At 42.7% G+C, this 15,160-nt stretch overlaps 2 protein-coding genes across 2 annotated transcripts; both read right to left on the bottom strand.

Moving 5' to 3' along the window:
• Positions 1–2,585: 2,585 nt before the first annotated feature.
• LOC119729524 lies at positions 2,586–7,101 on the bottom strand. Its single transcript, XM_038202113.1, has 4 exons — positions 6,913–7,101; positions 5,423–5,824; positions 3,978–4,375; positions 2,586–3,316 (listed from the first exon to the last, which is right to left on the bottom strand). The coding sequence occupies exons 1-4, from the start codon at positions 6,980–6,982 to the stop codon at positions 3,308–3,310; spliced, it is 879 nt and encodes a 292-aa protein (XP_038058041.1). The 5' UTR covers positions 6,983–7,101; the 3' UTR covers positions 2,586–3,307.
• Positions 7,102–9,047: 1,946 nt separating this feature from the next.
• Positions 9,048–15,019, bottom strand: LOC119729480. The gene is made up of 8 exons (XM_038202046.1): positions 14,160–15,019; positions 13,819–13,904; positions 13,041–13,371; positions 12,300–12,740; positions 11,643–12,086; positions 10,928–11,353; positions 10,450–10,667; positions 9,048–10,019 (listed from the first exon to the last, which is right to left on the bottom strand). Exons 1-8 carry the CDS (start codon positions 14,365–14,367, stop codon positions 9,780–9,782), a joined length of 2,394 nt encoding a protein of 797 aa, XP_038057974.1. The 5' UTR covers positions 14,368–15,019; the 3' UTR covers positions 9,048–9,779.
• Between the last annotated feature and the right edge of the window lie 141 nt (positions 15,020–15,160).

The raw sequence follows: 15,160 nt of genomic DNA, 5'->3' as shown, positions 1-15,160 counted from the left end.
AACAACTGAAATTTCAATTTTAAATTACATACGCAAGCTTCATAATGATTCCTGCATGGTAACTTATAAAATTGTCAAAATGGTATAAAGCGTAGTTTTTGCGCAGACGCACTCACTTACCCTTCCCTTTTAGTTGCCTGCTCATATAAGAAAAGGACCCCTCTTATCTGTCTCGAAGTTATTGCACAACATTAACTATCTTCCCACATGCATTATGGTTTAATGGGTAAATCGAGGCTTTACCGAGGCACGACAGCAGGCAATGAGTTACCACACCAACCCCCGATTTAAGAAAAGCCCCTAACCCCCTCAGTTAAGAAAAGCCTACAAACCTCGATCCATTTTCGGCTTTTTTTATACTTTGCTTTGTAGAATAATGTGCATACAACAACCTGTCAACGTTTGATTTAATAAGCCTCTTGTCTTATCTTCGGAAACAACAGTATGAATATGCTAGGAACGTCTGATTTATCGTCTTCGAATTCAATAGGATATGAAATCCGGGTATAATGGGAAGTATCCATCGGATTTTATATAGACTGGATGCCACATAGACTGGTGCCCAGTCCTTCCACCGTCGTTCGTACACTGGATGCTCTTATGAAGAGCAGAAACAAGTCTTTGGAAAACACTGTTTTTCTTCAACTTCGTAAGCACGACATAATTAATTACTTTTTCCGACATTAAACAAATTTATTTCGTTGAGGAGAGCATGTGAAACTATGTCTTGTTTTATCCCAAGGGAACTGACTATTCCATGCACCGAGCACAATCACATAATGCCTATAGTGTTTCCTTTCGGTATTAATCACTTATTAAACGCCTGTGAGATCATTGATCATTTCATCATTGATTATAGATTTTTACATTCTGTGATTTTTATAGCTCTGAAGTTAGGGACTTAACCTAAATACCTTCAGGGGCGGAGATTTATGTCACCAAGTGGGGGGATGATCACAATATGTTTGGGTAAAATCCCCCCAAAAATTACCCTAAAAAAAATTGCGCCCGGGGAGGGGGGGGGGGGTAGGTCTATTCGTAGATTGAGGGCGCTATTTTAATAAAGGATGTTGGAAATTGGGGGGCCATCCCCCTCACCTCCCCCCCCCCCCGGGATCTCTGCCCATGATAGTTGACATCATGAGGGAACCACCAAAATTCGGTTTGGCAATACAGATCCGACAGCAACATTGAGCCAAACATTCGATGTATCAAAGTTGATTTCTAATCATCATTATATTTTAATGTTCATCTATTTTGCTACTTTATATATATTTGTTTATTAACCCGTAAGTTCTATCTGCATTATCAGCTGTCACATTAACATAGATAGCTATTGTTCTCGTCCGTCGATTGTTTTTTGTTTTTTAATCTCCTTTGATGTTTGGTTTCATTTGCCAGCTGGCTGACAGTTTCTCCGAAGGCAATCAAACGCATCAATCAATAAGCCTTTTATATTTCTCATTGTCGGGAAATTGGGATGTGTGGGTGTTTTGTATAATCTTGTCTGCGGCCTGACAAAAAGATAAATGACAAAACAATGAATGAAAAGACAATAATAGAAATACATTATAGCTTGCCGTAATGCGACAAGTGTTTTGTGATCCATTGTGCGTGGGTGTTCCAAGGTTTGTTTTGTCGAGTGGCAAGTGCAAGGTAAAATGTCCCGTGCATGCGCTTTCATTTTATTTCCTTTAAAAACTACATGTACTTGCAGATCAAGGCGTAAACAAACACTGCCACATCTCACTTCTGACAAACAATATCGAACATGAATTTCCTTGAATAGTTGAATGGTACGAATGGCAAAATCCAGAGCAGTTTCCTTTTGAAATATGTTCACTATAGAAACAAGATAAAAGACTTCGATGACTGATTTTTTTCTGGTGGTAATTGTTACCGGGGCGTGGCGTCACAGGTCATATGTCATATCTTCGAACAGCTGATGCGTGTTTACCATTTTGAAGCAACCATGATGCAGGTGGCGTGACTATCATGTGACAGAAATGGCGACGTCATTTTTAGTTTTTGTTCAGCTTTTTACGTTTTGTAGTTTTTGTTCTACACTTGCATTATATACCTTGCTTCTGTTAAAATTTTTGTGAATGTGATTTAGTTTGGTAGGCTTCTCATGGCGATTTGTTGCGCACTTTATTTGGTTAATATTGCTTGTTTGTTTGGTTTTTGTTTCGCTTAGGCCCTATGAGAGTTTGTCCTCACAAGTGTCTGACATGGCGGTCGATAGAATATACAAGTATGGCGGCAGCCGTTACCTTATGTTGAGCTGATCGCAACTCGGATCGATTTTGTGGTTCAATTGTCTTGATGTTTCATCTAAATGAATTTGTTTTCGGGGCAGGGATGTAGTCGAGTCATCAAAAAGTCCAGTCACAAATGAATAAGTCTAATCGCAAGTCCAGTCACAAGAAACAATGGACTTGTCAACGCTCATTTGAATAGCTTATTATTTGAATTGGGACTGGAGGTGTTGTGAGGGACTATGTACATCATATGTAGGGTCGTTTTTAGCCAACGCGGGCAGTCTAAACAAAAAATAGATTAGACTATAAATAAGTGCAGTTTTCAAGAAGTTATTTATTAGTTCTCCACCTACCCACGCTGATGCAGCCGATATATCTTAACAAATACTAACAAAATCTATTGTGCCATTTTGGGTAGTTCATGTCTTTGAAAATGTCACACGGAAATCAAACGTATTAAAATAAAGGAAAATCGTGTACTCTTCTTATGAGAAAGTCTAGTGAACAAGCTTACTGCCAATAATGTTTTGAACGATTGCATCCTAAGAACGTTTTAAGTGAGAGGTTAGCTGCTAATGTCGTCAAGAAAAAAAAACACTACAAACCAAAATGTATCCTGTATGAGCCAAAAAATAATGCCAATAAATTCCATAGTAAAATAAAGTTATACATTCCACAGCAGCCGACTATATACTAGAACTAACGTCTGTAAAATATGAAGGTTATATAATAATTAACAGCCGAACGGTAGTAATGCCCAACTAGCTACAAAAGAAAAAATACTTGAAACTGTGTTTTAAGTGAATTTGTTGAGAAATCATTTCTTTTTGAGCAGCAGCTCCATATGATAGGAAATTGGTATGAAGGATTAAATATCATTTTAGTAGGCCCCTACTTTACTCCAGAATAATTTGCCAAGAACTGCTGGTGTTATGAAACTAGTATAATAATGTATCACTTGTAGTGGTATGATCCATGTTTGTAGTCCAGTATTTGGATTCGGTTTGCCGTCTGCCCGTTGCTACCATTATGCTGCCATCTTGGATCTAAAAATCCTATGGGTAAAGAAATGAATAGCATGAATGTCACTTTGAATTCTAAGAGATCTCTAGGCTTGTTACGCCCAAACTATAGCAATGGCCCCAACTAATTTTGGGACCGTCCAAAGTATAGTTGGGACCGTGTATCCTTACTATAGAACGATGTTCTAGTTGGGGCCTACCAGACCTAATATATCACTTAATTTAGAGCAGGGAATGCTTCTCGAAGCTAAACGGGTAAGGCGAGTAAAATATTGTCGTTTCCGGCAAAAAAAAAATCGCAAAAAATGTTGCCAAGAAATCGCCACCGCTGCCATCTTCATGGTGCATGTGCGTCATGGTTAGTGAGAACACTACTTGATTGCTAAAATTATATTTTTCATTTAAACGATGGCCAATGTCATGATTGTTTGATTTTTCCTAAGAACATAATTATGGGTATTCCCCAAGAGATTCTAGTTGCAGTCGTATTTGTACACTATATATCTCTCACTGACTGAGTAACACTACAGACTGACTCAGTGACGCTTGTGAATTAGACTTGCTTAAGCCTAACCTCAGCCCAAGAATTGACCGAGATAACATGTTATAACATGGACCCTTTTCATCAAATTGGTCTGCAGTGACCAGCTTAATAATTGGCATGTCTAATCTTGTTGGCCTAGTTTATACTTACATCACATGTATACACCAGTTTACAGTTGCTCATGCTCTGTGAGACAGCATAGTCCGGGTCGGCATTATCCCCCTTGCCGAAGGTGACGCAGAGGTAGCGGTATTGACCCACGCCGCAGCCCACCTTGGATTGATCGTAACTGAAGGGTGAACTGAAGCTCAGGGGCCCGCCGTTGACCAGACTGGTGCTGCTCTGCGCGGCCGACAACACGTCCTGCAGGTCCAGGTAGTCGGAGGTTGCCGGGTCGTTCACTTTGGTCCAGCCCACCCTCTGGCTCCACAGGTTGTTCCCGGCCAGGTTCTGGCGGGAGGAGGCAAGGAAAATGACGTTGCTGGAGAAGGTGCCGTCGGCCGCTAGACCCCAGCCGAAGCCGCCAAATGACACGGCTTTGTCAGCGTCTGAAAAAAAAAACACCAAAAAAACTTTAAGTGTCCTTTCACACGAGGCAAGTTCAAAGAAAAAAACGACAGGCATATTTCTGACGGATGGTAATTTGGTTTTTCAGGTTGCTTATGAAAATTGCCTCGTTGGGATGACTTGGTCCTAACACAACTTTATCAGGGTGGTGTGTTCTTATTCCTCCATGGTTAGACAAAGCACTGCACACAGGCAAATCATGGTTCCAGGCAATATCAACAGCATTATGTGTAATATTCTGAGGAATTTCTTGGAACTTTCGGAATTAAGTATTTGTTTGCCTCTCGCCTGCGAAAATAGCCTCGCATGTTTTGGCCTTTGGCATGTTTTGGCCTTTGGCATGTTTTTGGCCTTTGGCATGTTTTGGCCATTGGCATGTTTGGCCTTTGGCATGTTTTGGCCTTGGCATATTTTGGCATGGAACTGCCCAGCAGTCACAATCACAAACATTGTTACAAATACCATTCTTCTTTGCTGAGAATATCTAAATCTCTGTGCGTATCAGCTGCTTCAAATTGGCCCTGGTTCCATTCTTTAGTGCGTTAGTTTAACAACGCCCAATCGAAATGTATGAGGCGTTTTGGCAAAAAGAGACGGAACTGGTCGCAGACCATAGTGGAGAATAATGCAAAAAACTCAATAATGATGAAGTTTTTCTGATTTTCAAATTTATTGATACTTCTAATCTTTGATGTTTGATATACACGTATTTTACATAAGTAGTATAAATATCGTATAATAAAAGTGTTTTTTTTTTAGGAGAAACAATTTGGCATCTTCCATTGTCACAACTATATAAAACTCGAATGTTAAAGGCCCTTTTCCCAGTATTTTACTTTTGGGACATGTTCATAAATGCGAATTTCCAACGGTCATAACTTGTCAATGGAATGTCTGATTGAAGTGCAACAAACAGCAATGGGATATAGTAGAATGTCATTCTTCCTATTTTCTAAATCCTAAATTCGACCTCTGCCCAGTTCTGTGTCATTTTGCCCCCAACGCTTCACATTTACCAGAATGCTTACCTCCAAGACATTCGTTGCCCAACTTAAGGCAGGTTTTGTAACCCTGCAGCAAGTCGAACGAGGGATCGGGCTTGTCTCCTTTGCCGAAAGCCAGGCAGACGTACTTGTAGTCATGCTCGCAACCGCCCAGATCGGCCAAGGCAAAATTGAGTGTTGCCGTGAATGTCAGGTCTACGTTGGGCTGTACGCCCTGGTCTTGCTCGGCCTGGTCCAGGGCTTGCTCACTGTAGGCCGCGGCGCCATCGATGTTTGCTGGGTCGTCGTTCTGACTCACGAACACACTCATCTTCCACAGGTTCGACCCAGTTATGTCGCTGTGTCCGTCCGTTGCTGTCAGGGTCAAGTAGATTTTGTCGGGGGATTCCGAAGCCACATCGACCTTGTAAGCGAAGTTTATCGCTTCTGAAAAAAATGCAAACATTTCATGCACATTTAAAATCAAAGCCAATTTTTTTGATTGGCTCCATGTTACACCTTCATGATAGCAACAGTCACCAGCCGTGCATATCCTCATTTCGAAAGACGAATTGTTTTTAATTTTGTTAGTTTAGTAGAGCCTATACGTCAAAATGATAAAGCACATATTTCACATAGGCCTACATCGATTTAAAAAAAAAAAATTGGTTATCTTTTAAATGACACTGTCGTCAGCTAGCTGTGCATGATGCTTTGTTTTGACTAATAGTTTTAGGTTTTACTGAAATGTCGATATGGTCTTTATAGACGCGGATCTCCAAACTTATGAATTTACCAGTGACGGATCAGGGGACACCCCTCCCCTCTCCCCCGCCCCCTCTCCCCCGTCACAGAGCCGCTGACTGTACATGTTTTGATACTAGTCAAACGAATAAAGAACGAATGGAAAACATAAAGAACGAATGGCAATGGAATGCTAAAGTTCCTAAATTTATTCTCAAATTGCTTTGGAAAGCAGGCGAAAGCATCGTCACATTTCAAAGTGTTACGGGGGTCTGCCCCCGGACCCCAAGTATATAGGGCATGCCTCCCCCGTTTCTTGAAAGCTAGATCCGTCCCTGCTTACAACCAAAAAAATGAAGACAACATTCCTAATTTTAAGAACAGCTCGAAAGTGCATGCTTTCCAATCGGTTTTTATAATTAAAAATGAATTCCGATTCGGTTAGTTTTATTAGGCCTACGCCGTGCACGTTTGCAAAACTTACGGAAACCCATGAACAACGATAAAAGCTGTAAAGATTGGAAGAACAACTGTCGATAAATATTTTGGGAATACAATGAAATTATTTTGGATACCCCGCCCCTTCAAAGGTGTGGCTATTGTTTGTGTGCCAATAGGTTCTCCCTTGGTGTCTAACCAATTTATTCAGATTTTGGATGGCAAAAGTTTGCCCAATTGCAGCTTAGCACATCTTATCGTCCATTTATCAACTGACATTTTTGTCATTAGTGTCTAGACCTACTAGTACCAGACGTCGAAATAGAAAGCACGGAATAAAGTTCTCAACAAACCTGATGTCACACTTGTCACCAGCACTGCCCCCACCAGAAGCGAGAAGAACGACAAAACTACACCAGCCATGTTGCTCCCTTTATCTGCGTCTCGAAAGATGAACTTTTTGCCGAGCTTTTCTCCAACTCTGGACACAAGTCAAATATCGTGGTACGCAAAGTTTGCTTGTGCGGACAGAATGTGAACAATTTCGTCTCTTGCCAGAATTTATATACTGGCTTTCCTTGGCATCCAAAATCAATGAATGCTTGTTCGATACCCAAATCGATAATGGTTTCGCATTAATCGCCTTAAAAATAGCATATAATTATCACCTTGCCCGAAGGCATTCTCATCTTTTTTATATTAGACCTTGTTGATTATATCGATGACGGTCGATTTTTACCACATGGCGTTTAGCCTTGTTATCGGAGTCGATTTGGCTTCAACCTTGTCCCCAGCAACGGACTTTCGATATAACTTCGATTGTATGGAACCTGGCGCCTGGATGACATACATGCATGAATACAGTGAATACCGTACAACTATACAACCAAACTGCAAAGCATCATTTGACCTACTTGCCGTTTATCTCTACAAATTATATCAGAGTCAATGAATCCGCCAGGTATGAGTTCGTTGGGTATTCCAAATCCTTATACAGGACGAAATACTGACGTCCAAAATGAGGCCGTTAGTGTTCTTGTCAGACGTAGATAATACTAGTCACATTGAGTCATTTGCAATTCACACCAACATTTGTATGTTCATTAGAAAATACAAATAAAACAATAGTTGCAGTCGCTTGTAAACACATCATTGATTGCACTGAATTGGGAACAAACTTATTTTCTACTTCAGGCTTTGTACACACAGTAAAATAAGTTTTGCCTTTTTTTTTTCATTTGGAGCAAAAAGATATACAGAGATTTTTGGTCTTCGCGTTTACATTAATTAATTTTCCATTTCGAAAGAAAAACCATGCACGGTACTGCAATAAGCTTTGCAATAGCTTTTACGACAGACAAAAATGAATCCACCGATTCTTTCAATCCAGTGCCAAATCTCCAGAAGGAACATCATGGTGTGATGTTGAAGTTGTCATGTTATACTCCACCCAGCACCCCCCCCCCCCCCCCAAAAAAAATCTTGAACACCCGTCGGCTTCGTGAGGGACTATAGAGGGCGCCGTCTAGCCAACATAATGAGTCAAGTACTGAAGTAGAGCTCCACCTCACGGCTTCGTCCCTGGCTCACAATATCAAAAGGGGCATGTTATTGCCTATAGAGAGCGCATTTCACCAAATCGCGCAATAACAGTATTTATATTTGGTTTGACATAAAATTTTGCTTCTAAATTTATCTGAAGCCAACAGGAATAAAACCTTTAATAGTCATCAAAAACCTGCAGAATTGTACGACGTTCGCTAATTAGCGTCAATGCAATCTGGTCTCCACCTTCCTTGCCTATTTATACTCCTAGGTGAAAAGAGTCAATTGTAGTAAAGATGCTTGCCCAAGAACACAAGCACCACGTTTCCCGTCAGGATTCAAACACACGTATACCAGCTACATGCTGCCTGTATTAACAGTATTATTATGTTGATATTACCAACGGCGCTCCCAATCGTCGAATGATGTCTCCCATCCCCTTCCGCCAACCCTACAATTTTTCGAATTTTTATGGCACCTGTCCGAAAAAAGGTTTCACAAGATCCCCCAATAAATACTCTGTTACTAACGACAGGGAAGATTGTGCTTCATTGACTCGGCGAACGCGCTGGCGATTTTTTTTTATTAAAGATGAAAACGCGAAAGCGAAAAATGGGTGCGGCCGGGCGGGGGGGGGGTCATTTACAGTACTTCTCTTATCTCATTTTCGTGCAATTCCTTCCTTCAATTCTTTCTCTTCATTAACATAACAATACAAACCATCTAGTTAGTCAGTGATACTCTTACAGTACTCCTCTTCCCGATTTCAATGACCAAAATGCCCCGGAAAACTGACTTGGTGACATTATAATTATTGTAAAGTTAGACAAAAAATGAATGGAGTGAGGGTTGAACCTGCGACCAGCCGGATTGCCGTTCTGGTGCTCTACCAACTGAGCTATCCAGCCCCATGTTGGTGGTTCCCCATTTTGTCGACGTCTTTGTTCAAGGGGCGCTAGTCAATAACCATAAACCCGTACATTCCAAGTAACCAGTTCCTTGTTCAATAACTATTAATTCTGTTCAAGTTTAATTCTTCAATTATGCAATATGCACCTCCAATCATTCAATGACAGACTCATATCATTATCTGCTAAATCATTAACCTTTTCTAGATAATGTTGGACATAAAATGTGGGCGCAGTCTTTTATTTGATTAACCCCCATTTACCCAAAGCAAATACCGCCCTTTTATTGTGTCCGCCATATCTCAAAAATGCTGATTATTATCTCACACTGTGACAGCTTCAATAATATATTCTGCTTCCTCACATAGAAACTTATATCAGGTCAGTCAAGGTCTTAAAATGGCGCGATAATTGTGTGAATCAATGATACCTCCACCACAATTTCTGTAAAAGAAAATTCAAAGTTTGATTGATTTTAAGAAAACACTTTCTAATAATTCAACTCAAACAATGAGCTGATATACGGTCTTTGATATTGTTAAACATCTTATTTGTTAAAGAAAACTGTTGGTATTTATTAGTTCGTCCTACTTTGTCATGCGCGTAGGCCTATGCCAACAATTGAGCCACTATTATTTTTTCTTCCTCACAAAAACGGAATAATTTCTACCCAACCAATTCCGTGGAGCTATACAAGCAAAACAATTTCGTCGCCAAAAATACAACAACTATGGCAAATAAATCCAAAGTAAAGCGAAACTCTAGATTTAGGAGCATCCCATCTGGACGCATGTCTGGGGTACGTACGACTCAGGCTGTGTCAAGAACTCGTAGACATCGGCCGCTACGCTGCCGCGGCTCAGCTTGACGCAGATGTAGCGAACTTCGGCGCACGTTACCGCCGTCATATCGAAGTGGTTTTTCACGCCGGGCCAGTAGAAGTCGTTGCCAAGGGTGACGGCGAGCCTGGTCTGGAGAGTTCTCAGCGTGTTGGGCGTGTGAGAAACCTAAAAATTGGGTTATCAACATATTATTTCATAGTCAGGTTATCATACGTTATGATGAAGGCATTCATTTCTTGTGAAAAAAGGAACTGGTTGTCAGCTGTTTTATAATTACCCACCTCAAAAAATCTCTGGAGCCATGCATCGGAAATAAAAAGTGAAATGAATCTCTTAAACAAGTAGGTCTAGTACTTGATTATAAGTACGTTTAAAGACCGAAAATGCACATTTTAAAGGGGAAATTGGAAAGGGTATCGCTGGAATTCGAGTTTGCAGCATCCCCATGCCCCAAATCACCAAAATTACCGATTAGGCCACCGTCTAACCCATACAATTTACAAAGCCATCTAAAATGACGTGAAATATTCTTTCAACTTATTATTGGCTGCAGAAGAAAACTTTGCAGCCCGCATTTAGTGCCATGCTGCCCTACCTTGTGTCCACTACCATCGGCGTTTGCGCTTCCCCACAGCGCCACGACCCAGAGTCCGGAACCGCTGATGTATCCGACCTGGCGTTTGTCGTAGATCACTTCCAGGCGGAACTTGAGGTAGTTGGCAGCACCGTCCTGGCCGGCCTTGACGTAGGTGGGACTGCCGGACTTGACCTGTAAGCTCAGCCCGCTGACGATCAATCGCGGCACCGGTGGAGCTATGCAATTTGAAAAAAAAAACAAAGAGATGCACTCTTAAAAATAATATTCAGAAGCGAAAACCTTTAGCAAATGTCCCTGTTAATAAATATAAACATCAACAGGGTCATCTGACACCAATTCGTTTGGTTCAAATAAAATTGAATAATGCTGTTTTAATTTTAAAAATAAATAGTATTTTATCTTATAAACATTTTGGCAGGTCATTTGGGCATTCAATACAATTTCATTTATGCTTGCTTCGTCAAGTGGCTCTTACGTGTACACGTGAGCTCCTTGCACGCCATCGGTTGATCTAACATGATAAAATCCGGCTGTGGATCGGCGCCCTTTTCGAACTTCAAACAGAAGTACGGGTAGTCGTAGCATCCAACTCCGCTGATTATAAACTCGGCATCCACCTCGAATTGCAGGGGTTCCCCGGGGAGAAGCGACTTGTCCGTCTGGCACTTGCTCAGGACGGACTGCTGATCGAAGCGGTCGTCGCCGGAGCCGTCAGCCTGACCGCTACCGTAGATGGAGAGCTGCCACAGGCGAGAGCCTAGGATCGGGTCCGTGGTGGCGGACTGGCTGGCTCCAACATGGACTTCCAAACTGATGGGGACGGGCTCCCCGTACGGGCCAGTGCCGACGTTGGTGAGATTGAATGATAATGCTCCTAGTCTGGCGACGGGGAGTGGTATTTCTGTTGATGATCAGCCGAAACAATAAACTTAATGGTTACCATAAAGCTAAGATTAACAGTGGAGGATCTTCTGGGGCCTTTATAGGCAGATCGGCGTTGCATTGCACTGTGAGGCAATTTGCGCTCACGATTCAAAGGGAGTGCATTTTACCCAACATCAACGCAACATCATCTACGTCTTCACTACATTGTTGCCTGTTTTGTGAGTATTCATATTATGTGCCACAGCTCGTATGTTGTTTCTCATAAACCATGGACAGTGTCGGCATTATTGAACGGTGATACTTACGAGTGCAGGGGACCTCAAGACATCCTATCAATAGTGTATCGAAGACGAAGTCGGGCACGGGACTGTAACCCTTGCCAAACTGCACACAGAGGTAGGGCAAATCGTCGCATCCGACCCGCCCGATTACGAATTGGGTGGTCACATTGAAGATGAGCCCATTCGAGGGAGAGAGGCGGGCGTCTTGGTCCGTGTCGCTCAACACCTGGGCACGCTCGTCGAAGCGCTCTGGGCCAGACCCATCGGAGTTCTCGTTGCCGTAGATGGCCAGCCTCCAGAGGTCCGTACCCTCGATGATGGAGGTAGGTACCTGGGGACTCTGGCTGGGTGTCAGCGCCACATTGAGGTTGATATCGGTAGGCTCATCGAAAGGGTAGTCGGCCGGGAGTTCCAGGCTTAGCTCAATCTTGACGAAACGGGCCGTGGGGATCGGCGTTTCATCGGGATCTGAAAAAAAAACCACACATTTGCCTACCAATCCGTCAACCTGATTAACCTCTTCAATCAATAGAAAGTTCTTCTAGATGATTTTGAACAAAAACGTTTTACTTGACGGACTTGAATCGGTCATGTACCTCCGGAGTACCATACCTTCGCTCTACCAATATCCAGGCGGTCTCCATCTGTCAACATTTTTGCTCAGTTGCGTTAAAAACTTACACAGGCACTCGACATCCTGACAGTGGGTGATAGGTCCAACGATGCCAAAGTCCGGCTGTGGGTCGTCTCCTTTGTCTATCGTGATGCAGAAGTAGGGGTAATCTTCGCAGCCCACCCCTCCCAGCAGGAACTGGGTCTGGATGGTCATCTCCAGCGGCTGGCCCTGTAGGCTCTTGTCCGTGTTCTCGGCGGTGGTCAGCACCTGTGACCGCTCGTCGTACCGGTCGGTCCCGGACCCGTTGGTCGACTTGCTGCCGAAGAGGGACACTTTCCAGAGACCTGTGCCGTCTAAGTAGCGGCGGGAGTCAGTAGCAAGCACTGCGGTGATCACCAGGACGAGATCGGCCGGTTCGTCTTGGGGAACGTGTGGGGCTTCCAGCGTGTTTAGTTGAAGGTCGGAGAAGCTGACGTCGAGTTTGGAATCAGCTGACTCTTCTGGAACTGATTACAAGTTGTTTCATCGTTATCAAAAAAATAGGCTATTACTTTGTGGAATTTCTGGTTGGTTAACATTTGAAATAGAAAACGCCGTACATTTTCGGAAATCGGTCCCGTACCTTTATACAGTGTTTAGGCGATGTCGCACTTTTTAAGACTGCATGTTGTATAGTCAAGCGATTACGTCTTCGGACAGATATAACGTAAGGGGGAAATTTAAAAAAGACATTTATTATTTGAACCGATAGCATGGACATACATTAATGTCGGACTGTGGACATATATATTGGTTATTTAGCTTACAATAACATGGTGTGGACCGGCAGCCGACCCACTTTCCCGGCTCCAGGCTAAACCCCATGGACGCGCCGGCCGCGCGGCTGACCTCTACACAGAAGTAGGGTCCCAAGAGGCCGCAGGCCAACCCGCTCAGGTCGAAGGGTGTACCCTGGTGAAAGGCCAGGCTGTCGGTAGGGGAGAAGCTCTGCGCCCGCTGGTCGTCCGCGAGGAAATCGGTTTGCTCGTCGTACCGGTCGGTACCAGAGCCATCTGCCTCGCGGTTGCCGTAGATGGTGATCTCCCACAGGCCGGTGCCAGTGATAGTGTCGGAGTCGGCACTGGCGTCGATTCTTACCTGGATAATGATTAGGAATATCAGATGAAATGTCAAGTGAATTCTTGTGCTTTTCTTATCTCAATCGTTGAGCAACCCACAGTGATTGTAGACCTCTTCAGGCATTAATATTGGAAGTAACACATTTTTGAGGACCTGCTAAGGAGGGATGCCCCCTCCCCAAAAATTTGAAAATCTACGTTGCTTTCTATTCCATTTCCCTCTAATTCCTGTAGCTTAGGCCGTACATGATTTAGGTCGATTCAAAGAGAAAGACACCATGGGCTTGTACCAGCTTGAAGACATTCTGCTGTGCGTAAAAATTTGAGTTCCCCAAATCATGTAGATCTAGTTACTGTGAACGCAAGCTTCCGCAAAGTAGTCCTATTCAATTGCACAGAACTTGGTTTGTGCGTTTAATTCAAATAATTATGACGAAAATACAGGACCAGTTTTAAAAAGAAATACCTGGATAGAAACTTGCGCCGGTAAGTTGTAAGACGGTGGGTAGATTCCAGTTGCTTCATAGTTCCATAAAAATGAGCCTAGTCGTGCTAAATATACCACCAATGTAAAAAGAAAGATTGTCCAAATAATCAGATACTTCTTTTGATTGAACGATGATCGTCATAAAGTTTACATCCAGTTTGAGTATTTGTTGTTGTTTTTTCCGCATGCACAGTTACAGAAATATTTGAAACTAAATGAACCTGCAACCATTCAAATATCAGAACAGGTAGTAAGAAGCTTGCAAGAATTGGTAAGAAAGAGACCAGCTACCAGAAAAAAGAAGACATTTATCAACCTACCGACAGAAGATGAAACAACTTGTGCTCTTGCGACCTGAGTAGTTGTTACAAGAATGGCTAAGCCTAGTATCAACCGAAGAGCCGAAGGCTGAGACATGACTTCGTATCGATACTCGTAATATCGCCAGAGGAGGAAACGAGTCCTACACCTTTCTCTCACTGTACAAGCCTCACGTATGGAGATGTAGATCACGAAAGCTACCGTCATCAGCGCCAGGTGGGGATGTGGAGTTTGAGAGATGACAATCGACTCTTTAATATCGATTATTTCGATGACAGTGTGTCCATCATTATCGGTTACTGGCTGCGCACATGCTTCCGCCACGAAACGTGCAAACACTTGACCGTTCGCGCCAGAATCACATGACCATCATGTGTTGACAGATGACGTCAGACACAATGATCTATCGGATCTCTTCTCCTCGACTTCCGTAAATGATGACACTTGTATTTTTCTACCCCAGTGTTATTATCAGCAGAAATTATAAAAACATGATGGATGGACTGATAACAAGTCGAGAAGGAATAATTGGGCTAGCCAAATGTACTAGGTCATCCAGTTTTTCCGTTATTGTCAACAACTTTGAGAGTTGTGAAGTACGCCACTGGGTTTTCCCAGCTGTCACATTGGAGCGCCACACGGTATGCCGACGAGGACGAACAAACGTTTTATGAAGTGGCCGACACTGACCAAAATAATCATTGCAGGTGTTGTGCTTTGATTTTAAGCTGGAGTGTAGTTTTAGCAACTGGTAGAATTTTTACTTGCCGACGTAAATGAGTTATAGGGAGGTTGTGGGCAAAATGCCAAAAAAAATTCAATATTGAAGTGTGGGCCTATATATGAGAGCGTCACTCCTTTGGGGATAAAAAAATATACATGTATATACCCGACACCCTCTCCCCGGCCCCAAAAAAATACTTTCCAAGTTGGCAATAGGCATATTACTAAGAACGCTCCACCTATATGGTATCAAATGATCAGTGCATTGTCGCAGTCC

Source organism: Patiria miniata, unplaced genomic scaffold (assembly GCF_015706575.1).
Source record: "Patiria miniata isolate m_02_andy unplaced genomic scaffold, ASM1570657v1 HiC_scaffold_21, whole genome shotgun sequence".
Classification (NCBI taxonomy): domain Eukaryota; kingdom Metazoa; phylum Echinodermata; class Asteroidea; order Valvatida; family Asterinidae; genus Patiria; species Patiria miniata.
The sequence above is the reverse complement of the archived record's forward strand: the minus strand, read 5'-3'. Positions and strand labels throughout refer to the sequence as shown.

Bases quoted from the DNA above. Each gene is read 5' to 3' on its own strand.
- LOC119729524 (XM_038202113.1), bottom strand. From the start codon at position 6,982: ATGGCTGGTGTAGTTTTGTCGTTCTTCTCGCTTCTGGTGGGGGCAGTG. The intron at 5,825-6,912 runs GTTTGTTGAGAA...CATTTTTTTCAG, and splicing joins GGTGACAAGTGTGACATCAG to AAGCGATAAACTTCGCTTAC. The intron at 4,376-5,422 runs GTAAGCATTCTG...TTTTTTTTTCAG, and splicing joins GGGCAACGAATGTCTTGGAG to ACGCTGACAAAGCCGTGTCA.
- LOC119729480 (XM_038202046.1), bottom strand. From the start codon at position 14,367: ATGACGGTAGCTTTCGTGATCTACATCTCCATACGTGAGGCTTGTACA. The intron at 13,372-13,818 runs GTATTTCTTTTT...ATCATTATCCAG, and splicing joins CGGCGCAAGTTTCTATCCAG to GTAAGAATCGACGCCAGTGC. The intron at 10,668-10,927 runs GTAAGAGCCACT...CAAATTGCATAG, and splicing joins CAAGGAGCTCACGTGTACAC to CTCCACCGGTGCCGCGATTG.